General features: G+C 57.4%; 1 protein-coding gene across 1 annotated transcript; it reads left to right on the top strand.

Moving 5' to 3' along the window:
- The first annotated feature begins 636 nt into the window (after positions 1–636).
- Positions 637–24,845, top strand: PRRX2 (paired related homeobox 2). The gene is made up of 4 exons (XM_051807743.1): positions 637–883; positions 20,791–20,975; positions 21,133–21,311; positions 21,851–24,845. Exons 1-4 carry the CDS (start codon positions 640–642, stop codon positions 21,984–21,986), a joined length of 744 nt encoding a protein of 247 aa, XP_051663703.1. The 5' UTR covers positions 637–639; the 3' UTR covers positions 21,987–24,845.
- The last annotated feature ends 601 nt before the right edge of the window (positions 24,846–25,446 follow it).

Below are 25,446 nucleotides of genomic sequence, written 5' to 3'. Positions count from 1 at the left end.
GAGAGGTGACCTTGCTCCGGGGTTGATGGGGACCGGAGGAGGGGGGGGGGGTTGGAGGTGGAGGGGGGCCGTGTCCCCCGCTAACCTGCGGGTCACCTCTCCCTCCAGCCCTTCTCCCAACCCACCCCATCCCTCCCCACGGAGCGCAGCCACTTACACTTGTTGATAGAAGCACTTAAAACAGGGTGAGGGGGGGTGAGTGATGTGGTTGGGGTAAGGGGGGGGAGAAGCGGGTCTCCCTCCCTCTCTGCCCCCCCCTTTCCGCGGCTTGGCTGCCGGCGGGGCTCGGCCCCTGGCAGGGGGGCAGGTCGCGGAGCTGGGGGGGGCGAGGGGCCGCCCCGCTCGGCTCTGAGCAGGGGCGTTTGTTTGAACAGCTCCAGAGCAAAGAGCAGGGGAAGAAAGTTTGGGCTGGGAGCGTGGTTTTTTCCCCAGACGTCAGCACAAGGCGGAACAGGGGCTGGGGAGGGAGCCGGACTCACAGGGCAGCCGTGATTTTTTTTTTCTCCCCCCTATTTAAAAAAAAAAAAAATTATTATAATTTTTTCTCTTTTTTTTGGGGGGGGGGTGGGTGGGGAAGGGGAAGGGGGCCGGGGAGCGGCCCGGCATCTCGGGGTGGGCTGCGGGCTGGGGGTGGGAGCCATGGACTCGGCGCCAGCCTTCGCCATGGACAAGCCGTTCGCCCCCGGCGCCGTGCGCGGCCCGGAGCCGCCCGAAAACCCTCAGAGCCGGAAAAACTTCAGCGTGAGCCACCTCCTCGACCTGGAGGAGGTGGCGGCCGGCATGAACGGGACCCCCGCGGCCGGTCCCCCGCCCGCCGGTGGCGGCAAGGCCATCCCGGAGCCGTCGGGAGGCAGCAGCGGCAGCGAGGCAGCGCCCCAGGACGGTGAGTCCCCGCCGCCCCGGGATGGGCTCCCCCGGGCTGGGGCAGCTTTGGGGATGGGGTGTCCCCGCCGTGTCCCTCCTGCCGCGGGCCGGGCACGGCGGACAAAGGGGGGCTCGGTGTCTCTCGGTGTCTCCCCGCAGCGGGGTTTGGGGTGAATCGGGGAGCGGGTAGAGGAGGTAGAGGAGAGGGGTGACTCCCGTCGGGGCGAACTGCGGGGGTGCCCACACCCCGACGGCTGGGACAGAGAGACCCCGCACCGGGGGACAGGGACCCCGCACTGGGAGAGAGGGACACTGCGGCGGGGTACAGGGAGCCCGCACCGGGGGAGAGGGACACAGCTCCGGGGTCAGGGACCCCGCACCGTGTGAAAGAGACCCCGCACCGGGCCAGGGGGCACGGGGACCCCGCACCGGCCGCCTCCCCTCCGTCAGCGGAGGTGCCGGGTATTGGACGTTCCCGGGAAGTCGGTGCGTCCCTGGGCGGCCTGCGGGGTCCCCCTTGCCCCCAGAGCTCCCCACCTCGGTTTCCGGGCTCGGGGAGCGGGGGCGGCCCGGCGGGGCCGTGGGGACCGGGACGCAGCGGGTCCCATCCCGGCGGCCGCCGCTGCGCGTCCCCGGGCCGGCGGCACCGGCAGCACCGGGCCAGGGGGACAGAGCCGGGGCTCGGAGAGGAGACGGGGATCGACCCGGGACGCGGCTTCGTGGCGCTGGGTCCTGTCCGGGAGTTTGACGTTTCTAACGGGACAATCTCGCCCGCGACCCTCCGCGCCGCTCCGCCGGCCCCGCGCATCCCCGCTCCGCTTTTGGGGCGGGGGCGAGGAGGGTTCGCCCCGTCCTTGGGGCAAAGCCCCGGTCCAGGGGCAGCCGACAAACTGCCAGAGCCCCCCCGCCGGAGGCGGGTGTCACCTCGGGGCACAGAGGTGACGGAGGGGAGGCAGAGCGTGGAGTGGGAGTGCAGCCCCACCATCCCCCAGGGCCTGCGCCAGCAGCCCACCGCGAGGGCACCCTGGGGTGGCATCCCCAAAACCTGCCTCCTGGCTGGGCTGCGGTATCCTGAGCTTGTTTTCTGCAGCCCCCAGAGCACAGCCTCGAGGTGCTGATGGCCCTGCCGAGGGCATGCCCCGTGCCTGGCCAGGGTGCACAACTCACCTGGGAAGCTGTGCCCGTGAAGGGGGCTCAGCCCACCCCAGAGGCTGCCCAGATCTGTGGTGAGGGAGGGTTCCCAGTGGGGAACCTCCCCCCAAGTGCTCCCTCTGTCCCCTCCCGGGGTTCCCCCACCGCAGGCAGGTTTGAAGCATCTTTCTCCCACCCACATCTCATTCCCTGCACAACCTCTTTCCTTCATGGAGCAGCCCCACTGAGCCCCCAGCCTGCCTGTGCCCGGGATGCTGAGCGCTGGGTGAGGCTGGGCGCTGTTTCTGGGATGGTATCTGGTATTTTCAGCGTTATTTTCCATCCTCCCTCCCTTTCCCTTGGGTTCTGTTTGTACTTCTCACATTGCCTGTGGGACTGTTGGGGTGGTTTTCACCCGGTGATGGGGCTGTATGGGGGACAGTATTCCTTGTGGGATCAGTGCAGCTTTGGGAAACCCAGCCCAGCCTGCAGCACTTGGTTGGTCTCACAGGGCTGTTTGCAAAACAGCAGAGTAACAACTGCCCTGCTGAGCTCCTAAGGCACCCAAAGAGCTCAGTGGCAACTGGATCTGATGCAAAAACCAGAGAGAGAGGCAAGGGGCCTGCCTGAGTCACTACAAGCCCATATCTCAACCAAAAAGCCCACTGTTCCTGGGGCAGAGGCCCAGGGGGTTTGGCGCCTGCAGATCCCAGCACTGCTGGCCCATGTGAGATATTTCCCATTAGCACCTGTTAGGGTGAGTTTGCAGGGATGAGGAAAACATCAGCATCTGGGATGCTCTGACAGGCTGTCCAGGAGCAGAAGCATTTCTTCCCTTGGTCCTACCTGGAGAGAAGAACACCTAAGAGGAGAATGAGAAGGCAGAGACAAAAACTTGAGCACGTGCAAACATCGACCTTTGAGACCCATTACCTGCGGCCACTGCCTTAACTGGGATGCAATTTCCTAAATTGAGATGGGTAGACTCAAAATCCCAGACGCAGAATCTGAGGCAACCGTCCTGCCTTTGTGAGCGTCAGCCTTTTGCTACACATCTGCGATGCTTTCGGCATCGGCGCGATGACAGCACAGGAACTTTTACTGGTAACGTTGTCTTTTATTGGCATCCTGAAGTAAAACACACTCTCAGCATTTTCTCTCGTCTTCTTCTTCACCATCTTGGGGTTTTTTTTTCTGCCAGATGCAAGTTTGGAGCCCCAAAGGTCGGCGGCAGTGGGTTTATTATGAACACAAGTGGACACGTTACCCCAGTGTGTCTCTGCAGGACGTGGCTCTGTGCTCCATCTGGGAACCTGTTAGGGAGCAAGAGCAGCCCTGAACCTGCTGTGAAGCTGCTGGTACCCCTGTGAAGGGCAGGGCTTGCTGCAGGCCAGGGGGTGTGTTGGCAGCACTGGCACAGGGATGCTTTAGGCAGCTCCAGGCTGTGCTCAGCAGGTTGCAACCTTGACAGAACTCCCTCCCCTTCCCCAGGGAAGCAGCAGCAGGGGGTTTCTGTTCCAAAGGCTGGCAGAGATGGAGAAATTCGGGGCAGGGTTTTATTCTTTGCAGAAGAGGATTCAACCCCCTCCTGCTCTCATTCATTACCTCTGTCCCACACACCTTCCCACTGGAGAGGGGGGCTGGGGGCAGCCCCATGTCTGGGGCCCTCAGCACACCTCTCCTCCAGGAGCAGCCCTTCCACAGTCCCTTTGCAGGGCTAGCACATCCCTTCCTGCTGGCACCAAGAACCAGAGCCATCCCCACCTCCTTCTCCAGCCAAGGGACTGCTCAGCCCCTGCCTTGGCCCCAGCCCCAAACTGGCCCTGAGGGCACCCAGTGCATCCTCCTGAGAAGAAAAGCATAAATATCTGTGCAACACGTTGCTCTCATGACACTGAGAAAAATCAGAAATCCCACAAGCCAGGCAAGAGCAAGGAAGAGTCAACAGGGTGGTGAGAGCTTGTCCCCGTCCTCATCTTCATCTTCATCCTCCCCTGGAGCGGTGCAACAGCCTCCCATGGAAAACCTTCGGCACAGCTTCTGAGGTCTTGAAAGCTTGTTCACCTCCTTTCATTAGACTAACAAATAATGTGTAACGCGAAACATCTGTTAACAACAGCCCTTAATGTTCTCAAGATGATAAAGCAGGAGGGTAATTTTAGCCAGCAGGCCTTGACTGATGGCTTTTCAAACAATGAACTTACTTTTGGTGCCGCCTGGGGATGGGAGAGGGAGTCGGGCGCTGGCTCCGGCAGCCGCTTCGGGGCTGAAAACTCAGAAAGAGCCACTTTTGTCACAGCCAAGCTTAGAAGAAGGACTGTGGCCCCTCTGAGGGGATCCTTCAGCATGGGGTAGGCATGTGGGATGGGGCTGCAGCCACTGGGACCAGGCAGTGGGATGGGGAGATGTGGTGGTTCCTGGGTATCCCGTTTGTGAACAGCTCCTGCAGCCCCTTGCTCATCCCCAGGGTGGCTGCAACTCTGTGACCCACCCTGGGGCTGTGTGGATGCTGAGCTGAGCAGTGATGAAGTGAGAGAAGAGGCTCCACCCGAGGGGCAGAGGGGATTAAGATGTTGTCACAGCAAATTGGCTTTAATTATGTAAACCAGGGCAGCTGAAAAGGGAGAAGAGAGGCAGGGAGGGACAGGGACCTGATATCAGTGGAAAAGGGACTTGCTCTTGGGATCAAGCAGTGGCTGACTGCCCCAGATAGCCCTAAGCTGCTCCCGGGGCTCAGGCACCTTCCTCAAGGCAGAGCCATCCCAGCTGATGTGTCCATGGTGTCCCAGTCCAGGAGCCGTGCTGGTCCTGGCTCACAGGGCACAGTTTGGTTCTGCTTCTCTTCCTAAGTGCCACTTGTCCCAACTGGATGTGGGGCACAGCTCAGGGACACCTTGGCTGCTCTGGCTGCCCTGTAACACCATGGCTGGGATGTGTCCCTGGGGATCTGCTTTCCCTGGGACCTCTGCTTTGCTGCAATTAAACCCAGCATCATTAACTCCTGACTGATGCCCTGTGCCTGGCTCAGGAAAACAGAGCCCTGGGCCCTGGGCCAGCGACATTGGGCCATGGGGAGCCAGTCGGGGCTCCCCTGCCCTGTAACCCCAGACCTGTTAGACCTCTCTCTCCAGCACCCATCTGCCTTCCACAGCCCCAAAACTGCTGGAAATCCTGCAAACCTCTGTGCTGGGAAGCTTTCCATGGTTTCTGGATGACTGGTCAGGGACAGACAGGGGAGTAGAGACCCCGACTCAGCCTCTGTGGCAGGGGAAGAGGCTTTGAGAAGTATCTGATAGATGTGGCTGCAGCTCTCCAAGGAAGGGTTCTCATGCTTTTGTGCCCAGAAGGAGGGGCACCCCTGCTGCTTGGGGTGGCAACACGACCTGCTCACCCTGGCCTGTGGGATGAGGTTGGGATGCACTGGAATGGGACACATCCTGCTGGTGAGCAGCAAGGCTGGGGTGCAGTGTTTACAGCACCCATCATCCCTCACTGCTCCCCAAAACAGCACCAGCTGAGGGTGCCTGGCTGCCCTCCCAGGCTGGCAGACCTCCTGCAGGGCCTCAATGGGGACAGTCCCTTTGTGGCAGAGCTGGGAATGGTGGCATCCAGAGCAGAGGGGGAGGTGAGCCATCTCAGATTTGTAAGGCCAGTGCAGTTGGGATGGGTGACACTGGGACAGGAGCCATCCTTGCATGGACGTGGCTCTCAGTGACCAGACCATCACCTTCCTGTCCCCAGCACCTGCTTGGGGACATTTCCCTGTCTGGAGGGCTCTGAGGGCTGCAGACCCCAAGACAAGGGATTTTTCTCCATGCAAGGATGGTGCCTGTGGAGCTGCTGGAGCAGGATTGTCCCCAGGGGAGAGGACAGCACTTGCCAAGTGCCCAGTGCTGGCAGGTCCCCAGTATAGCATCAGTCAGTGTGTCTTGATCCAATTAATCCACGTGGGAGCTTCCTGCCCCAGCCCACCTCCCAGCCCTCCACATTTGTCTGTGCTTAGTGCAAGGCTGGTGACAGGAGAGGGATGGATGGGTGGATGGATGGGGAGCCTGACAGGTCCCAGCTCACCCAGGTTTCCAGCCACTCACAGGGAGCCCAGCATATCCCAGTCAGGAAAAAAGGGGGCTATGGGAAAGGACCCACCCTGTACCCCTCCCTAATGGGGGACACCCCCTCACCATGGCTCTCATCCTGTGTCACTGCCATGGGACCCGCTGTCCTGCACATGGTCCCCCTGTCCCGTGGATGAGGGGAAACTGGTTCCCCAGGTCTTGTCTATCCAAAAACCTCAGTGGGCTGGGAGTGATGCTTTCCTGTGGCACAGGCTGGACAAGAGGCTGAGTTGGGTCAAAGCCCTGGCAAAACCAGCCAGAGCAGCACCAACCGCTACCAGGTGCAGGCAGGGATGGATGAGGGTCATGGTTGGGAGAGCCCAGGTCTCGTGGAGCTTCTGGCATGGGGTTTACCTTGGTACCACTGCTCTGTGCTTCCCTGTGCCCTCCAGCCTTGAAGGGTGACACACACTCACCATCCTGCTCCTCCCACAGTGACACCCTCTCACCATCCAGCTCCTCCCATGGTGACACGGAGAATTCTCCGTGCCCTGGGGTGCTGTCAGGCTCCTACTGACTGGTGACACCAGGGCTCCAATTTGGGGGCAGTTTGGCCCCAGAGGGGCTGAACACGCCCACCTGGGCTCCAGGCTCCCCCTGCCCCAGCCTGGGGGGGCTCTGGGTCGGAACGGGGGCCCCAGGAAGGCACTCTGCCCACGCTGAGCCCTCCCCAGGGGCACGGGGAAATACATACCGGCACGTTCCTGCAGCGCCTGCAGGGCTCAGCGGGGTCCCCACACATGCTCACATCTGTGCTGGGGGAGCTGCTGCCAGAGGGCGAAGAGAAAAAAAAGGCAAAACCAGGGCCTGGGGAGATGGGTCCCCTCTTGCTGGGGGAGCCCAAGAGGCAGAGCAGCCTTGGCTCGGCCAGGAGGGCAGGAAAATCAATTTTCTCCCTGACTTCTCCTTGCTGGGATTTTTCTCCCCTCAGCACCCCCGGTGAGCTGGGTTTTGGCAGGCATTGCTGTGGCAGATGCTCCTTTCCAAGCCCCTTTCCAGCAGGGAAAGGGCACAGGAACACAGGGAAAGTCACTGCACGACAGGGCCTGGAGGGGACAGTGGGGGGGTCCTGTGTGTGGTGGGGACACGGGGCTTTGCCCCACTCCCTTGGGAGCCCTGGCAGCAGCCACTGATGTGCTTTAATCCCCAGCAGCTCAGAGGCCCTGTGGCACAGCCATGCCCAGCCCAGGAAGGTGTTGGGGTGTGGGGACACCTTCCCTGTCCCCCCTGGGCTCACTCGACCAGGAACAGCTCAGTGCAAGACTATTTCCCCTCTCCTTTTGGGCTGTTATTTCAGGGAATGGGGCTGATTCACAGGAAAAATATGAAATTTCGACTCTGCACAGCCAAGATGGGCGAATTTCAACGAATCAGCATTTTAAGAGAGCCTGGGTGTGTGTCTGTAGCTGGGAGGCTGATGAAATGATTTGGGGCTTTGAGGCTGCCTAGTTAGAAACCCTCCTCTCTCCCAGGGAGTGGGGCTGATCACCCCTTCTCCCAGGCCATGGGGAATTATCCCCCTAGAGCTCTAAAATCAGGGAGCTGAAGGGATGAGGTTTGAAGCAGGATGGGACCCAGGTGCTTTGGCACTGGCAGAGGCTTGGTGTCTTCAGGATGGCACCTCATCCCCTCCCTGCAATGTGAGCAGCAGCTGGAAGGGATTATCCTTCCAGGATGGGATCCCTGAGCCACTGAGCAGGCTCAGAGCATCCTTTAAAATGCCAGGGCGGTGGGTTATGGCTGGGCTGGGCTGGGACTGGGCAAGGATTTAGATCAGGGTTAATGCAGATCAGGTTTTTCCTGGCAAGTACGGTGGGCAGAGGCAGCCATCCCCTGCCTGGTCACCCTAGCCGGGACAGGGAGGATGGGAAAGGCAAACCCTGTCAGGGAGGAAGGACTGATTTTTAGGGCTTCAAGGCTTTTTTTCCAGTGCCTGTTAGCAAGCACTGCTCTGGTACTGCAGAACCAGGTCGTTTTTCACTGAACAACCCTAAATTTCCGAGAATTAAAAGAAAAAAAAATCCCACCCTCGCCCTCGAGGCATTCCCAGTGTTTGCATTTGCCCGAGGGACACATGACCGCGGGCGATGTTTTCCAGCCTTCCCACGGCGTGACGAAATGCCCTGTCCATGCTGAGCATCCCTCACCAGACGCTTCCCTGCCCTGTGCTTCCCCTGGGAAAACCGGCCCCAGCGCTGGGACCTGCTGGGGACATCGGGGAGACAAATGTGGTCCCCTCGGCCACCCCCTCCCCTGCAGCCCCATCCGTGCCGGGCTGCAAGCGGCAGCTCGGAGGGCGGCGGGTGTTAATTGAGCAGGAGATATAATGAGGCTGCGGTGCTGCTCCTTCACGCGGGATTATGGGGAAAACAGCCCTTGGGATCGCGGGCGGGGCTGGGGGTGCAGCTCAGGTCCCGGGGGGATGCTGGGCGGGCTGGGAACCTTCAGAGAGCGGCAGCTCCAGCCGCCGGCCCCCTCCCCTTCCCTCCTCATCCCCCTTTGAGTGCATATAATAAAGCAGCTTTTCAGCTGCGGCTGCAGTGATAGATCAGGAAGAATTGTATGAGTCTATTAAAGTCTGTGTGTCTCTGAATGGAGACTGTGGCTAAGCCAGGCGCCAGGCTCGCGCATTGAACCAGATGTGGAGAGGCGCCATCCTTTCCAGCCACTGAATCCGAGAGGCTGCAGGCTTCACACGCAAGGAAACTGGAGTGCACATGGCAGGGGAGCCGGGGGAGCGGCGGGGAGCACATGGCAGCGGGGTGCTGGGGAGGGGGCACAGCCCAGCACTCCCAGCCGGCACGGGAGCTGAGCCGGGGGCTGCGGGGAGGAGCCCAGGGACAGAGCTGGGATTGGGGGGTGCAGCTGGTCGAGCCACCCCAGGCTCTGTGGATTGCACCCCGAGTTGTGCAGGGCATCAGGGGAGTGGCTGTGTTGTGTCTTGAGCTGTACAGGGCATTGCAGAGTGTGTTTGGGGAGGTGGTGCGTTGCACCCTGAGCTACACAGGGCATGGCAGTGTGTGTATGAGGGGGGCTGCTCTGCACCCCAAGATGTACAGGGGGTCAGCATTGTACCACAGGTCATGCAGGGCATTGCTGGGGTAGGGTGAGGATTGCATTGCACCCCAGGGACATATGATATGTGTGTGTGTGAGTTACATTGCACCCCAGGTCCTACAGGGACATACGATATGTGTGTGGAGGGGAGTTATATTGCACCCCAGGTTGGAAAGGGCAATGCAATGTGTGTATGGGGGGGCTGGCAATGCATCCCAAGCTGTGCAGGGCATTGCAGGTGGAGGGAGTGTTACACTGAGCCATTCAGGGGAGTTATGCTGTACCCCAGGTCATGCAGGGTGGGGGGGATTGTGTTGCACCCCAAGCTGCAAAGGACACTGCCAGGGCTGGGGTGGGGGTGTCAGGGTGTTGCAGGGGCTGGGTGGGTCACATAGGTGCAGGGCTGAGCTGGGGGTAGCAGTGGTAGTGATGCTGCAGGGAGCACACAGGGGACCCCACAGGGGACCCCACACACAGCCCTGGGGAGCAAAGAGCCTGGTCCAGCAGCAGCACAGCTGAGGAGGGCACGGGATGGGTCACAGGCAGGGGCATCTCCTGTCTCCAAACCCACTGGCAGGCAGAAAAGACAAGGATGCCAACCTGCTGGGGACAGCTGTGGCTGGCAGCTCAGGGTGCTGGTTACCCCCTGAGCTGGGATCCCATGTCCCCAGCAAAGGTGTGAAGCAGAATCCGTCCATGGGGTGCTGTGGAGGGGACATGAGTGATGTGGGGACAAACACTACGTGATGCTGCTCAGGGCTGGGCTGGGCTGGGCTCGGGCTGGGGCAGCTGCCACGCTCCCTCCTCACCAATTTCACTTTCTCAGCTGGGCCGGCCACATGGCTGTAATTTGGGGGTTGTAAATACCTCGGGGGAATTTTTAAATTAAAAAAATAACTGTTTTCATTTAAATTAAAAGACAGTGAAGCATTTCTATTAGTATTAGGGGTTTATAAAACTTAAAACAAATGTTGAAACTAAACTACCAGGCACCGTCCACTTCGCGAAGCCCTTCGTGTGTTCGACATGACCTGATTACCCATCAGGGGTTAAGTTTGGATGGAGTTTGTATGAGAGTGCTGGGATGCCCAGTGTGGCAAGATGGTGCTTGGTCTCCCTGGGGACCAAGAGGGGATGAAGGCTTGGGGTGATGAGGGTGAGGGTCTCAGCTCTGCTGGGCTTTGGTCAGGAGGACCCTGATGCAGATGTCTTCATCCTGACATCTCCAAGGTGTCCCCTGGTGTCCTCCCCGTTGCTGGCACCTGTCCCCAGCAACCTGCCTGCCATCCTGTCCCCTCTGTCCCTACTGTTCCTGCCGTCCCTGCCATCCCCACCATGCACGGTTCTGCTCTAACCTGGAAACAGTTAACCGGGCTGGGTTTAAAAAAAAAAAAAAAAAAAGATACGAGCCACTTATTAAAATGAATGTTTTACAATAAATTTGGCGAGAGGCCACCGACCTCAAATGAAAACCAGACTGGAGGACAGCGATGCTGCTCGCTGGCAAAGGTTTCCAGGACGTCTGTGCATGCAGGCGCCCACGAGGGTCCTCCTTGGAGTGGTGGTGGGATGGGGTCCTGGCCGGGGGCTCCCGCCCACCCCACACACCCTGGCCAGACATGCTGGTGTCCACGGCCACAGGGCTCTGGTGGTGGCTGTGCAATGGGCTCTCAGCAGGTGCTGGTGCTCACGGGTCAAATGGGTGCTCAGTGGCGTGTTGGGTGTGAAAAACACCCTTTTGGCCTCAGAAAAGAGGGGGGAGTTGGGTCAGTGGCAGTGGGCAGCAGGAGGGGGCACTGGGGATTTTCATCATTCCCCCTGTCCCTCCCTATCTCCTTCCCCTCCTTGGCAATGACCCCGATGCAATGGGGTCTGTGCTTTAACTCGGTGGGCTGGTGTTGAGTTTCCGTGCCAGATGCCATTGGGTCTGGCTTGCTTGGGCTTTTGCCTATTAAATTTCAAAAAATCACCTTTTTTGGGGGGCTGAGGAGGAGAGGAAGGCTGGGATCACCATGCCAGGGGTCCCTGGCTGGGAGCCAGCCCTCTACACAACGTTCCTGCTATGCAGCCCTGGCTGATTAGTTTTATTTTTCAACCACTGAGCAGAAGTCCCAGCGAGCTCTCGACACCACGATGGCCCGAGGCACCCGCCATCCCATCCCCTCCCCACCCCGGGGGAAACCCACTTTGCAGTTAAAATCAAGGTTTTGGTGGAGCTTTGCAAGCGCAGGCGGGTGCTGCTCCCGCCGGAGTCTCATTAGTGTTAATTAATTACATGTGCCTGTGCCCTGCTGGCAAACCGTGTAACCTGTTGTGTCAGGCGGCCACATGTAAGAGACGCTGGCACCTCCACAGCTGCCTCATGGATGCACCAAAGGGTGCCTAAAAGGTCTGCAGGATGGGGAAGGAAACAGCATCTGCCGTGCTCGGCCCTGATGTAGCACAGTGGGGTCCATCCTGGCGTCATCCATCCCAGCATCTCGATGGCTGTGGAGAGCCACCCGGGCTATTCCCTCTGCCCAGACCCCTTGTTGCAGTGTCTGTGGCTGACCCAAACCCCAGTGTTTTGGCTGTGGTGTCCAGGTTGGCCATTTCCCTGCACTGCAGAGGCCCGTTCACACATCTGTGAGCCATCACGGTGCTGCCACTCACCATGCTTGGCTATTTTAACACAGGGCATGGCCAGAGCTGAGAAAGCATGGACACTGCATCCCCAGGGGGTACCCAGGGGCTGTGTCCCTGGGAGCATCCCTGGGTGCTGCAGCAGTGCGAGGTGCAGGACAGCCCAAGCACTGGTCTCATCCCGCTCTGAGAAGGTCTCCTGGCCGTAGGATGAAAGCAAGCCCCATGGAGAATGTCTCCTCGCCGGGGAGGCTCCTGGCTGGCGCAGGCTGGGGCAGAGCCAGCGCCTTTTGTTGGTCCCTGGGCCTCCTCTGCGGGGGTTGGCAGATTCGCAGGAGAACAAAATTAAAATTCCTGCTCCCCCGTCGGTCGGTGCTTGGCTCAGACCGGCACGACAAACCCACCGCCGTGTCTCTTCCCGAGGCTCTTGGCTGTGCTGTGAGGGCTTCAGCTCCTACCACCCTCAGCCCTGTGGCCACAGGCGTCCACCTCGGGAGCCCTTTGGTCTGATACGGCCTCTTGGAGCATCCCTGGGAAAGCTGGGAGCTGTGGTACAACACACACCCCATCCCCGTATCCGTCCTGTTTCCTCTCTCCCTCTTTGGCATTTGCAGGGGACATCCCAGACTGACACCCTCACAGATGAGTCTTTGGAGGCTCTGTGTGACCCCAGCCCCATACAGGCAAACGGGGTGAGCCCCAGAGGGGAGTGAACCCCCTTGAGCTGTGCACGTTCCCCTGCCATGAGCAGGGAAGATTCTAGACCCTGCCAGGCCCTGGCAGCTCAAAGCCACCAGTGTGCCCAGCAGTGACACAGTGCCACCGTCCCCAGCAAACCCACGCACGTGATGGACTTTCCCAGGAGGCTTTTGTCCTTACCCTGCCATTTCTTGAGAGGCAAACCAGGGTACTCATTGGGGAGGAGCACCCCAGCTATTCCCCCAGCTCAGCTCCTCCGTGGCTCCATCCCCATGGAGCACTGACACAATGGAGGCAATGGCAGTGCTGGAGCCGGGACAGCCCATTGTGTGTGGGGCTGCAGCCGCAGCCTCCTCCGAGCACACGGGATGCTCCTGGCAGCTCCCGAAATCCCCGCGCCAGGCTGGGGTTACCCTCCGCACAGGCACGGCCCTGGGAGGGAACATTTCGCTCGCAGACCACCGAGCCCAAGGGATGTGCTCGGCATTCCCGGTCCCAGGCTGGATGCCCTGGGCCGGTGCCACCCGTCGGTGGGCGCAGCCAGGCAGTCTGAGCCCTGCGGCCCCTCACAATGGCCCCGGCTCCGGCTCCCGGGGTGCGCGGGAGTCAGGCGGCTGGGAAAGCACAGCGAGGGGCTGCGCCCGCCCCGCGCCGGGCGCCAGCGCTGTCCCGGGCTCTGAAGGCTGTTCCTGGAGCGGTTGTGTCAGGGTCTGCTCGTGGTGCCAGGCTCTGTGGTCTGGATCCCGGCGCGGGGTCGGGATCGGGGCCAGGGTGCTGGGGAACATCCTGGAGCTGTGAGCCCGGGGGCAAGGTCTGTCCGTGTCACCTTCTCCGAAGGTCTGTCCGTGGGTGGTTCCCACCCCAGGAAAAAGGCAGGTGATGGTGCTTTCTCCTCCAGACCCCTGGGACAGTGGGAGGGAATTTCTTGTGCTGCTCAGCCTTCTCCCACCAGAGCTTTGTGGCCAAAGATGTTCCCCAGCCCCTTCCTGAGCCTTGACAGCATCCCACCAACCCTGCCTCCTCCGTCGGGGAATGTGGCTGCAATTAATTCATTAAATGCTTCCGCTGACGCAGGAGCTGGCCGTGCCAGAACACCGTTCCTGGGGCCTGTGCTTGGCTGGGCGAGCACTGTGCTGGGCTGTGCAGGAGCCTCTAGTCAGGGCAGGAGCCTCTGGCATGGTGGGAAGAGCTGGGAAATGTTCCTGGACTGCTGGGCATGTCAAAGCCTCAGGGCTTTACTGCAGCCGTGTGGATTTCACCAGCTTTCAGCTTTCAGGGCATCCTGTTTAAATCACAACACGTGGCTCAGCTGGCTGGTTCCTCACCTGGTTCCCTTCTTCATCTCCTTCATCCCCTCTCTTCCTCCCTCATCACTGTGACCTCCTGATCTTGGCCCTCTCGTGTGCTTGGGTTTTGCAGCAGATACATCACAGCTGCCCTTCCCAGAGAGGTGGCTTTGTATCTGCTCACGGCTCTCACCAGTGAACTTGGTGGTTAATAACAGGCTGGGACCATCCCTAAGAGAAGCAGGGTCCCACAACACAGGGATCTTCCTTTTCAGGTTCCTTCTGTCCCCAATACCCATCTAAGCATTCCATTCCCAATGCATTTGCTGCGCTAAAGAAGGGGATGAGCCAAAAAGAGGTTTCAGTGCCACCACCGGCTTGCAAGCACAGGTTGGGCACATCCCCACTGGGATGTAGGGATGCTGCTGGCTCAGCCAGCTCTCCAGGACCTTCCCAGCTTGCTCAGGCTTTTGGCTGGACATTCTGTGATGGGTGCTCAGACACTGCACACCATCCCCAGATCTGGGGGTGCGAGGGGAAAAGCCTTCTGGGCTCAGGAGAGCATTCCTTCTGGGAGTGCTCCATGCAGGCTATGCATGGAACATTCCCAGGGTTGCAGCACTGCCAGGTAGGATTCTCCCAGAAACTGGGTGTCTCTGTGGCTGGGGGTAGTGAACCAAGGCTCTGGGTGGTTTCTGGCTGGTGCAGAGGCAGCTCTATAACCATAAAACAGTCTGCTGCTGCCTGTCAGTGAGCACAGGCTAAGGCCCTCCCGGGACAGCCTTGGCCTCTTTCTTGGTCAAGGCTTTTGCTGCTCCTTTTTAACAGAGACACTTTTCCCCCAGCAATACTGGCAGCCTGTAAAAACGTGTCAGCGTTTCAGTTTTTTCACAATTAATGAGGTGAAACATCCTCGGAAACATTTCGCTGTAATGTTTCTCCAGTAGCTGAGACTTGCCCCTCTCTTAAATTTTTCATGTGCGCCACTTGAGCAGAGAAAGTTTCCTTCGGACTCAGCACATTTGGACCCCCCTGGCTTCAACCTCCCCCCAGAGCCTCCAGCATTCCCAGGGTCTCCATGAGGCTGGGGTTGGGCTGGAGGGGGAGCAGGGAGTGGCGGTGGGTTGGGATGAGGAGGTCAGAGCCTGCTCCCAGCAGTGAGGGGGATGGGTTTGAACCTCAGAGGGCCAAGAAAAGCCGGGACCAACACCTCTTGGGCAGGGGTTGGTGGCCCCAAGGGGCTTCTCCCCTGAGTAAGGGTGTGAAACCACCCAGAAAACAAGATTTACGCCGATAGGGTTTTGCCCCCAAGCTGTGACGCTGCGTTGGTCCTGTGCATCCAGGCTGGGCTCACTGGTGGGTGCAGGAAAGTGCACAGAACCACAGTTCTGTGACCCAGCACACATGAGGGGGCAGCTTTCCAGCTGCTTCTCAGCCCTCTAGGGTTCCCAAGATGATCTGGGGAGATTTAAGACCTGTAAGTGGCATAGGCAGCTCCCACCATCAGTTTTGCAACAAGCCCTGTGCTGCCTGTGCCTGTGAACAGGGACAATTGTCTGTCTTCCCTCTGGCCTGTGGAGCATCCCTCCTGCCATCCCTCCTGCCATCCCTCCTGCTATCCCTCCTCCCTGCAAACCCCTCTCAGGCTCCCAGACTGTCCCCAACCATGTCCCAAGACAGGGCAGTAGCTGGAAGTAGCTGCTGGAAAGGGGGTGCAGCTGCACTCAGCTGCCCATGCACCCCCAAATCACACCTTTGGGTGCCTCAGCTGACAGTTATGGGACAGCAAGGAGCTGGAGCAGGCAGGCACTGTGGAGGGGCAGTTCCCAAACCCCAGAGCTTCTCTCCAGCTCGCTGCGATCCGAGGGGAAACGCTTCCTCCCCATCGCATGATTTAGAGGAACAAGTTAAACAATTGCACATGAAACTCTGGCGCACGTCATCGCCGGAGCTCTCCTCGCTTCCCCCGAGTGTCTGAAGGGATGAAGGGAGTGCACATGTTTACCGAGAGAGACCATGGGAGAAACGAAAGACATTGTTTTTCCAAAGGATTTCTTGGCTGTAAAAGACCTCCACCACCCTGTGGCTTCCCTGATGAAGGCCCAGCGTTAATTTGTTAAATCCACATCAAGTGCCCGGAGAACCCGTTGTTTATTTTTGCTAATTCAGCCGGCCGAGATCAAATTGGGGTTTTATTTGTTAAGGATAAACCTTAATTAATAAAAGCTATTTATTTAGTTAGAGCTGGCCGCAGCCTGAGGGTCAGATATGCCACGATCATTATTTCAAGTAAAACAAACCCAAAACGTCTCTCAACAGTTTGAAAAACGTAGAAACTTAGAGGGCTGAATTTATTTGTCTTAGGAAGAATTTACAGCTAATTCCCTCCAGGCTATTTCAACCCTTAAATTATATCCGAGAAGAAAAGAGGGGAAAAAAAAATACCATTCCAGGCGGAGAAGGGAAGTAAATGGTACGGCAGATTTGATCATTTTGGCTGGGGGGGGGTTGTGAAAAACTTAAAGCTTAAAAAGGTCTTTGGCAAACTGCTCGCAAATAAATGGAACGTGTGAAATAATTTAATGGCAGAAAACTGTTCGGGGCTGCGGGGTCTGTGGCACAATGGAAAATGAAACACATTGGGGGAGATGTAGCCTGGGCTTTTTTGCATGAGAGGGTTGAACTCGCTCCCTTCTGACCTGGTCCCTGAAAAAAGGGGGGGGGGGTTTTGCACCTCAAAGCCAAGTGTCAGAGCTGGATGCAGCAAAATCTTTCCCAGGCTGTGGTGGTGCACACGGAGGGGGTTTGCAGCATCATCTGGGGGAGAGACAGGCTGGCAGTCGGGCGAGGTGACATCGTGCTCTGGGATGAGCATTTTGCAGAGAAACCCCAGAAACTGGGTGTCCAGAGGGGAGTCACCCCACAGAGAGACTGATGGTGATGGAGCCCATCCCTGAAAGCCATCCAGGGGAGCATCCCTGCCCAGGGACGCCGTGTCCCTGTGGCTCAGGCGTGTGAGCAGCTGGGAATGTCAGCACTGGTTGGGGCTGGCTCCCAGCTGCACCGAGGCCGTTTATCGTGTGCTAATGGAGGTCGTAAGTCAGAGCCGGAGCCTCGGTGGAAATTAGTGAAAATTACCTCTTTACAGCACTCGGCGGCTGCTGCGCGGGAGGTTGGGGGCCCTGCCAGCGAGGGGGCCCTCCTTGGCAAGCCCAGCGAGTCCTTCCTATGGAAAACTAATGGGAACACAGAGGGAAAAGGCAAGAGCTGGAAAAGTGGGCTCGGTTGGTGCCCAGCTGAGCCAGCTGGCTCTGCCCCGCGGGGCTGTTGCCTTTGCAAATGGGGCAGGACCCGTCACTCCCCAGTTCCCGGCGTGGGGTGTGATCCAGGCTTGTCAGCGTCGGTGCTCCCGCCTGGAGAAGGGGCTTGGGGTGACTTCCAGGGCCCCATGGCACCCATAGGGCAGAGCTCTGCCCCCGGGCTGGCTGCAGTTCTTGGGCAGGCAGCATTGCCTGGTGCTGGGCAGCTCAGAGAGGAGGCTAGGGGTTACCTAGGGCACATCCAGCACCCCAAAACTCATCCACATCATGGGGGAAAAGTCTCGTGTCTTTCCTAACACACTGGGGCAATTTAAGTCCGGGCCCATCCTGCTCTGTGCAGAGCCCCTGCACCTCCCTCTCCCCATCCTCCCCCGCACGTCATCTTTCGTTATTCAGTAATGTTATCCCCCGGTTTTCCCCCTTCTCCTGCGTCTTTTTTTCCCCTTCAGTGGAAACTGTAATCAGTGGAAGATAAATACAGTGAAGGTGGCTGGGGAGAAGGCTCAGGAGCCCCTCTGACCTCGGACAACCAAGCCCTGCCCCAAACGAATCCCCAAATTGTAACTGACAAAGGCAAGGGTTTGGCTTTCTCCAGAGCCTCCCCAGGCACTGCTTTGGGGCAAAATGTAGATGGTGGTGAGCTGGGTTTAACTTCGTGCAGTTACAAACCCTTATTCCGGGAAGCCCATCGGGGTGAGGAAATGGTTTCCAATTCCTCCATCAAGGTGTCAGTCTGGTTAAATCCAGGTCCTGCTGATGGCAGTGAGATGGCAGAGGGTCTTTGGGGCACCCTCTCCATCCTCTTCTCCGTTCCTTCTCTGGTGCCACAGAGAACTTAGCAATGCTCATTTTTGGGAAGCTGTTTTGAGACTGTTAAAGCATTTCTGACAGAAACAATCCAGCCCAACTCTGTACATTGTAAACCTGTCAGACACACACCACCAGCAATTAGGGTGGCATTTATCTGGTCCCACAACCCTGCAGGGCCTGAGCTAATGGGGACAAGATGTGTTGGTCTGTTCCAAGGCTCATCCCTGAGCAGAGCAGAGGATCCAGGCAGGCCCCCCAACTGTGGAGCTGCCTCCCTGCCATACAGAGATGGCCTGGAAAAAGTGTGGAAGGTTATTCCATTAAAACCAGCAATAGAGGCTGAACAAAATGCCCCAACTGAGGCATGGCCCAGGGTCTGAAGCTCTCAAAAAGCCTGGGAACCACTGGCACTCGGACACATCCTGACCCAACTCTGGTCTTAAACCTCGATCCCAGCATGCCTGCCAGCCCCATATGGGAATTGCTCAGCAATGCTCATCTCCCGTGGCCATTTAGCTCTTCCCTCCATGGGTTTGGGGAGAGAGAAACCAGCCAGAAATGTGGCCAGATCCTACAGAACTGGATTGAGAATTAATTTAAGAAACATTTCCACCTCCTCCTTGCCTTCAGCCAAATTAGAGTGGGTGAGAGAAGCAATCACTTAGGGAAAAGTCCTACAGCCAGGTTTAAATTGGGGATGAAACCAAAAGGGGTTTATAAATTTTATTTATACATTTCCTAAGATTCTGTTGAAATCATTGCTGGTTCAGCGAGGGCAGTGGGTGCCCTTGGTGATGGCAAGTTTTGAACCAAACCCTGGTCTGTCATTTCCCCAGAAGCCCTACGGGGTCATCATAAACCCAATGAGGAAACATCTCTCACCCTGGTACATCCCATAGCTCTTTCCCAGCCTGATGGTTCCCGTTTCAGTCCCAGGCTCCCAGAAAACCCAGGGACAACCATGGCTGGACTTCATGTATTTTAATCCAGCGGCTCGTTAGCTTGCTGAAGGAAAACAGGACCAAAAAAGGAGTTTAACTAAAAGGGGCAACTGGAAAGCAGAGACTGGCAGAACATTTGAAGCTGCAGGAACAAGGGCTGGAGGGAATCCTGAGAATTTTATTTGTGAGCCTTTAAACACGATCGGCAGCAAAGGGCAGCCTGTGGTTTCCTGGCTGGGGAAAGGGCCTCTAACCCACACATATTTCAGGCACAGCACTGTCCATCCTGTCTTTACCCAACCGAGAAGGCCGTGTCCCAAATACAAGAGCTCAGGCTGTTTCCAGCCCAGGGGATGGTCAACCAAGGTCCAAATGCACCGACAACACAATAAAAGACCCAGAGAAATGCTGCCAGCTGCAGCGAGGCCCTGGGAGGGGGACAGAGCTCCTTTTCCTCCCCTTCACACCCAGGGGTGCTCTCCTCTTCCCAAAGCCCCAGCAGTTTGGCCCCATCATGGTCAAAACGTGGCATTTCTGCATGTGCCTGGGTGATGGGGGACAGGGGTGGTGGTGGTGGCCAGGTCCCACCTCCACACCCCTGCCAGCAGGTCTTGGGGTTTCTCTGGTCTTCATGGCTTGTCCTCAGGATGGGACAGCTCTTGAGAGTGGTGTACTCAGGCACAAAAGGCCTTAGGGACTTGATGCAAAACTTAGCAGTGGACATTTCGCGGCTCGAATTATTAAGAATTAAGGTCCCAAGATGGTTTTTGTGGCCTTAAAGATCTTGGAACCCATAGTTTCCTCCTGCTCAACAGCTTGATGGTGTCTTGGAGCAGGAGAGTTAATATCCCTTGCAGTTGATTTTGTTTGTTGCTCGAGTATCATCTGAAACCCCTGCACTTATTTAATAAGTGCCACAATAACTTATTAGCAAGCATTTAATTCTTGAGCATATTGAGGGAGTGGTGAGTTCTGCCACCGTGGCCCCTGCAATGATATAGAGCAGAAACCCCCAATATAACCCTGCTATGAATCAGAATGTCATAAAATTATTAACATTTCAAATAAATCCAAAATGCTTTCCCACCAGTAGGTACAGATTGGATCCAGATGCTTTATTAACAGAAAGAATCATTAACCAGTACCTCCATAAGGCAGAACGACAGCGAGTCGTGCTCCCCATGAAGCCTTTGCAGGCAGCTGACTGGGTGTCTCGGAAAAAGACTTCATAAACTTGCCTAAACCTTATGATATTAGTGACAAAGAGGAGATTAATCTCAGCCTGGCTGACAGCCCAAGATCAATACTGAGAAACCAAACTACACCCTCAGCTTCATGTTTCCATGAGCCAGCAAAGCCAGAAATAAACACTGTGGAGGCTGAGCTCTGCGAGACACGGTGCCGTTCGCTCCGAGCTCTGAAGACCGGGGTTGGATGAGCAGATGCTTGGCTGCAGTCCTGTGTCACCCTGGGGACATGCCACGGCTGGGGCTTCAGGGGGTGCTGGAGGTGGGAGCCGAGACCCTCATCTTGGCTGTGTTTTGGTGCTGAATTTCCATGGCTGTTCAGGAAAGCTTGACCTAATGCCTTAGGATGAGCCGAGCCCGGGACACCCTGTGGGCACGTCCCCAGTTTGGATCAAGTGCTGCCCAAAAATCCACAGAGACCAGTATTCAAAATCAGATCCAGGTGGTTTTAGCCAGATGTGAAACCACTGCAGGTCTTTGCAAATATTGGGGTTAACCCTCAGCTCCTGCAGGTCCCGGAATAGGTTTAGATTCTCATGGTGACCACAGGGTTGCACATATGCTGCTCCCTCCAGAGTCCCAGGTGCCCGCAGGGAGTGCAGACCTCCAGGAGGGCCTGAGCCTGGCTGGGCTGTGGGGTCTGTGGGGTCTCACACAGGTCTGGCTCTCACGTGGCCTCTTCTGTGCTTTCCTCACAGGTGAGAGCCTGAGCCCGAGCCGTGGGGCGGCCAAGAGGAAGAAGAAGCAGAGGAGGAACCGCACCACCTTCAACAGCAGCCAGCTGCAGGCTCTGGAGAGGGTCTTTGAGAGGACGCACTACCCCGACGCCTTCGTGCGGGAGGAGTTGGCGAGGAGGGTCAACCTCAGCGAGGCGAGAGTCCAGGTGAGCACAGGTTTGTGTGGGAGAAAACAACACCCTCTGCCTTGCCCCCAGGCAGGAGCAGGGACTGTCCCCTCTCTGGTTTCATCCTGCACACGACCACGATCGGTAGGACAGACGCTTGGGACATCCCTGCTGACCCCCTTCCCTCCCCACGCAGGTCTGGTTTCAGAACCGGAGGGCCAAGTTTCGCCGTAACGAGAGGGCCATGCTGGCCAACAGATCAGCATCACTGCTCAAATCCTACAGCCAAGAGGCAGCCATTGAGCAGCCCATGGCGCCACGACCCACCGCACTGACCCCGGAGTATCTCTCCTGGACCAGCACCTCCCCGTACAGGTAGGTGGAGGCTTTGGAGGAGCTGGGGAGAGGTGGTTATAGGGCTGCCTAGGGACCAGTCCACTGTAGGAACGCAGCCTTGTGCTGCTGCTGGGGATTTAGGGAGTTTTACAGGGCCAAAACGAGCTTGTCTGACTTTGCTTTGGGAACCCCTTTCATCTCTGAGCACCCACTCACTGCCTGTTGCTGAGCAGGCTTCTCTCTCTCCATGCATTTTGGGGCCCTGGTACTTGCAAGGGATTCGCTTGGCCTCATGCTGACCCTTCCCACATCTCGGCACAGGAGGTGACATGGGTCCCTTCTGGTTCCCAGCTGTTCACGACCAGCCATCTCGTCCAAAAGCTCAAGGCAGGGCTGCCTGGTGCATACTTTGAGGGGTTCCCACATCCAGCAGGCCATAAAAATGCTGAAGCCTTGGCTGCTCTTGTGGGAGACCTCTGAGAGGGAAGGGGCAGTCTGGCCTGGGAAGCCGGCAGGACCACGAGGGGCATGGGGACTTCATGGGCAACGCCTCATCCCTCCCTGCTCCCTCCCCGCAGCACTGTGCCCTCCTACAGCTCCAGCGGGACCGCGACGCCCACCCAAGGGGTGAACATGGCCAACAGCATCGCCAGCCTGCGCCTCAAAGCCAAAGAGTTCAGCCTCCATCAGAACCAGGTGCCGACCGTGAACTGACCAGGGCAAAGCCCGCCCAGCGGCCTCATCCAGGATACAACGTGGAGCTCCTGTGCCGGTCCAGGACGAATCCGCCACCTGCCCAACACATGTCACTCATCCAGTGTGTCTCAGCACCTCTTCTCTCCTCTTCCCTTCCCTTTTGAAGGTAGAGTCAGTCCCCAGGCCGAAGTGGCACATAATTATAGCCACATATGGAGCAAACTTGGTTAGAAATTTGCTTTTCCGCACACCCTTATAATAACGGCTATATATACACACACATACCCCCCACGCGCTCTTCGAGGACAAACAGACTTGCCAAGGGAACAAGAATTTGCTTCCAAACATGGAAGGATCTTGGACTATTGGATTTGACCAATTTGGGTATCTCACCCAGAGAGCCAAAGAGTTCTTGGGTCTTCTCCTCCCGCGGGGACGTGCAGCGGTGGGAGGACCACGAGCTCCCCTTTCCGCCAGGCTGTGACTTGTGGCGCTCAACCACAAGTGCCGAAGCCGACCTGTGTGTTCACCTCTTTGTGCAGCCCCAGCCACAGCATTTGGGACTTTGGCACAGCTCACCCATGCCACAGCCAGTCCCAGCCAGCCCTCTGCACTGTGCTGCCTGCATTTAGGAGTAGCCTATTCAATGGCGTCAGGTTTTGTTCCTTCCCAGAGGAGCAAGGAGGGCTGGAGCATCTCACCAGCCTCTCTTGGAGCCTGTGAGCTCTCCTGTGAGCCAGGGGTGCATCGCCAGTCCCCAGGCAGGCACTGCTGCCCTGCCCTGGTGGGCTTGCCAGCGATTCTGCAGAGCCCCAGGTCATTGAACCGTCCCAGGGAAAGAGAAAATTGGAAAAAGCTGTTGGGTTTCAGCTGAGTAGGCGGCTCCCAGCGCTTCGTGCCAACGAAGGCTTCGCCTTCCGGAGGCACAGCCTCCCTGTCGGCAGCTCCGCAGATGTGAGCAGGGGTCTGGGGCCGGCGACGCCACGGGGGGAGGTTTCTTTGGTTTTGCAGAGAGGAAATGGTTTCCCCCTCGTCCCACCCTGCTGTGCAGCCTAATGAGGTTGCAAGGTGGGATGTGTGGGGGGATGGACACGGTGGGGGCAGCCTCGCCCCAGCCCATGGGACTGAGCCGTGGAGAGACGCAGCCTCCGCCTTCCCCTGCCAGTCCCGTGGCAATGGGGAACGAGCCAGAGGGATGGAGGTGTTACCCTCTGGAAACCAGGCCACCCTTTCCTCACCCGCCACAAAATGCCACCAGCCAGGCATGGGGACACCACCAGCTCAGAGGGGTGGCCCGGACAGAGAAGGCACCAGCCCTATTTGCCTGGAAGGGCTTGGCTTGGGGACTGTAGCAGCAGGTCTGAGGATGAACAGAGCAACTGCTGAGGTGCTTCCTCCAGATAAACATCCTCTGGTCTGTGACACCAAGGCTGAAAGTGTCACAACTACAAAGTGACCATCTGAGTGCCCACAGCTCCCAGGAACATCCTCTCCCGTTCCCACTGGGACTCTCACTGCAGCTATATGTGGGACCCTCAGCTGCACCCCAGACAGCACCAACCCAAGGGTACTCACCCAGCACCCAGCTGGAGATCTGATGGGAGAGCAAGGAGAGGAGCACATCTCCTCTGGCTGGGGGTGAACCAGCCCCTCCATCCTGCCTCCAGCCCCAGCTTTCTCTGCTCCACCCAATCTATTTGGGAATGACCACCTTCTCCTCCTCCAGCACAGCAGGCAGGGACAGGGCACAGCCTGACTGACACTGTCCACCCCATCCAGGGAGGAGTGTCACCCTAAGTACCCATGCTCTGCCCCCATCCCTATTTCCAGGGCTGGTATTTCCCCCATTTGCCATGCCAGCAACTCCCCATACCACACAGAGACTTGCCAAGCCAGGGGGAAGAGGGATCCACTGAGGATCAAATCACCCACCCTGAGAAACACCCCTTGGGGCAGAAGGAGGAGGCCCGGGGGGGGTCCTATTCCCATGGAAAAGCACAGGGCTCTTTTTTCGGTTATACAAGATGAAACCACAGGGATATAAATGTCGCTGCCTCTTTGAGAACATTAATGAAAATAAACCCATTTAATAGTTTGCAGATGCCGTTTCTGTAAACCTAAAAAAAGCAGGGAATAAATATTTCTTCACTAAATATCTATATGTATATATATATTTGAAAACATTTGCTCCTAATCTTAGGGCCCCTCCTTTGCCGTGCTCTTGGCAGCTTATCACAGCTTGTCAGTCAGTGCTGAACTCACCGAGACGAGATACAAATTGCACCCACGGAGGGGTAGCAGGACCGAGGGATTATTGTAATCTAAGCTCTCTCCCCCTTTCTATTTGTACATTTCAATTACTTGTAACAAGATCCATGGTGGATTTTTTTTTTTTGGTTTTGTTTTGTTTTGTTTTGTTTTTTTCTGCATGTCTGCATTTCGGAAATTTTTGTAAGGTCTTTTGTAAAAACAACTCTTGTGAAATAATGGAGGAATAAATATTTTACTGAGTAGAGGCGTGTCAGTGCATGTGATGGGGACCTGGCTCTTCCCTCATCAGCCACTGTGGTTTCCCACCTGCCCTGGACAAGCAGCCCAGGCAGGGGACCCACTGTTTTGGGCAGGGGACAAAAGCCATGATCTGGCCACCTTCACCTTGAGTGATGGTGGCATCTCACAGCTTCTCCCCAAGACCTGGGTTTCATCCCAGGCTCCCAGACAAATGGTCCACATGCCCTGGGAGAGAGGCAGGAGCAAGGGGGGAACATGTTAAGGCCCTGTGGATCTGAGAAGGGGTGGAGGGACCACGTTTCTGCAGCAGAAATGCTGGGCTTCCCTCCGGCTTGGGAACCCTCCAGCTGATGCCTGGAGATAGTGGAAATTGAGAGAGCACAGAAAACAGCCTAGCAAAGGTTCCTGCATAACAGCTAATTGGAGGGCCTTTCCAGAGCCATCTTATTTCATTTGGGAATAATGAGTGTGGGCTGTTGAGGAAGGGGTGTCAAGGAAGAGGGGTCAGCATGCTCTTCCCCTCCAAAATCCCACTGGGAGTGGCAGAACTTACAGGATCTGTCCTGGGCAGCCCCCATTAATGCTGGTCCCAGTTCACACCCCTGGCTTTGGGAGCAGCACCCCCATTTCCCCCCAGCAGCAAGGGAATGGGCTGAGCTGGGATGCAGCCAGGAGCAGGCAGCAGAGCCCCTCCTGCAGGGTTACCAGGTCAAATCCAGCATTGTAAGTGGGAATGGAAACCTGCAAACAGTAATTGATGCTCCACAGACATCAGAGATGGGCATCTGTTAACAGACCTCCCATTCTCTGGGGACAGGGCTCATCCATGGTCCCAGCAGAGACTAGCAGAGAGTTATCCCACAGCCCTGGGAGCTGGAAAGAGGCAACACAGAGATCTGGACCTGCTCAGGGAATTGGAGGCAGTGGAGAAATATGGAGATTTTCTCCTATACTCTCACTGCAGGAA

The sequence above is a fragment of the Manacus candei genome, unplaced genomic scaffold (assembly GCF_025592945.1).
Source record: "Manacus candei isolate 608988 ecotype Guabito, Panama unplaced genomic scaffold, ASM2559294v1 h1tg000071l, whole genome shotgun sequence".
NCBI lineage: Eukaryota > Metazoa > Chordata > Aves > Passeriformes > Pipridae > Manacus > Manacus candei.
The sequence above is the reverse complement of the archived record's forward strand: the minus strand, read 5'-3'. Positions and strand labels throughout refer to the sequence as shown.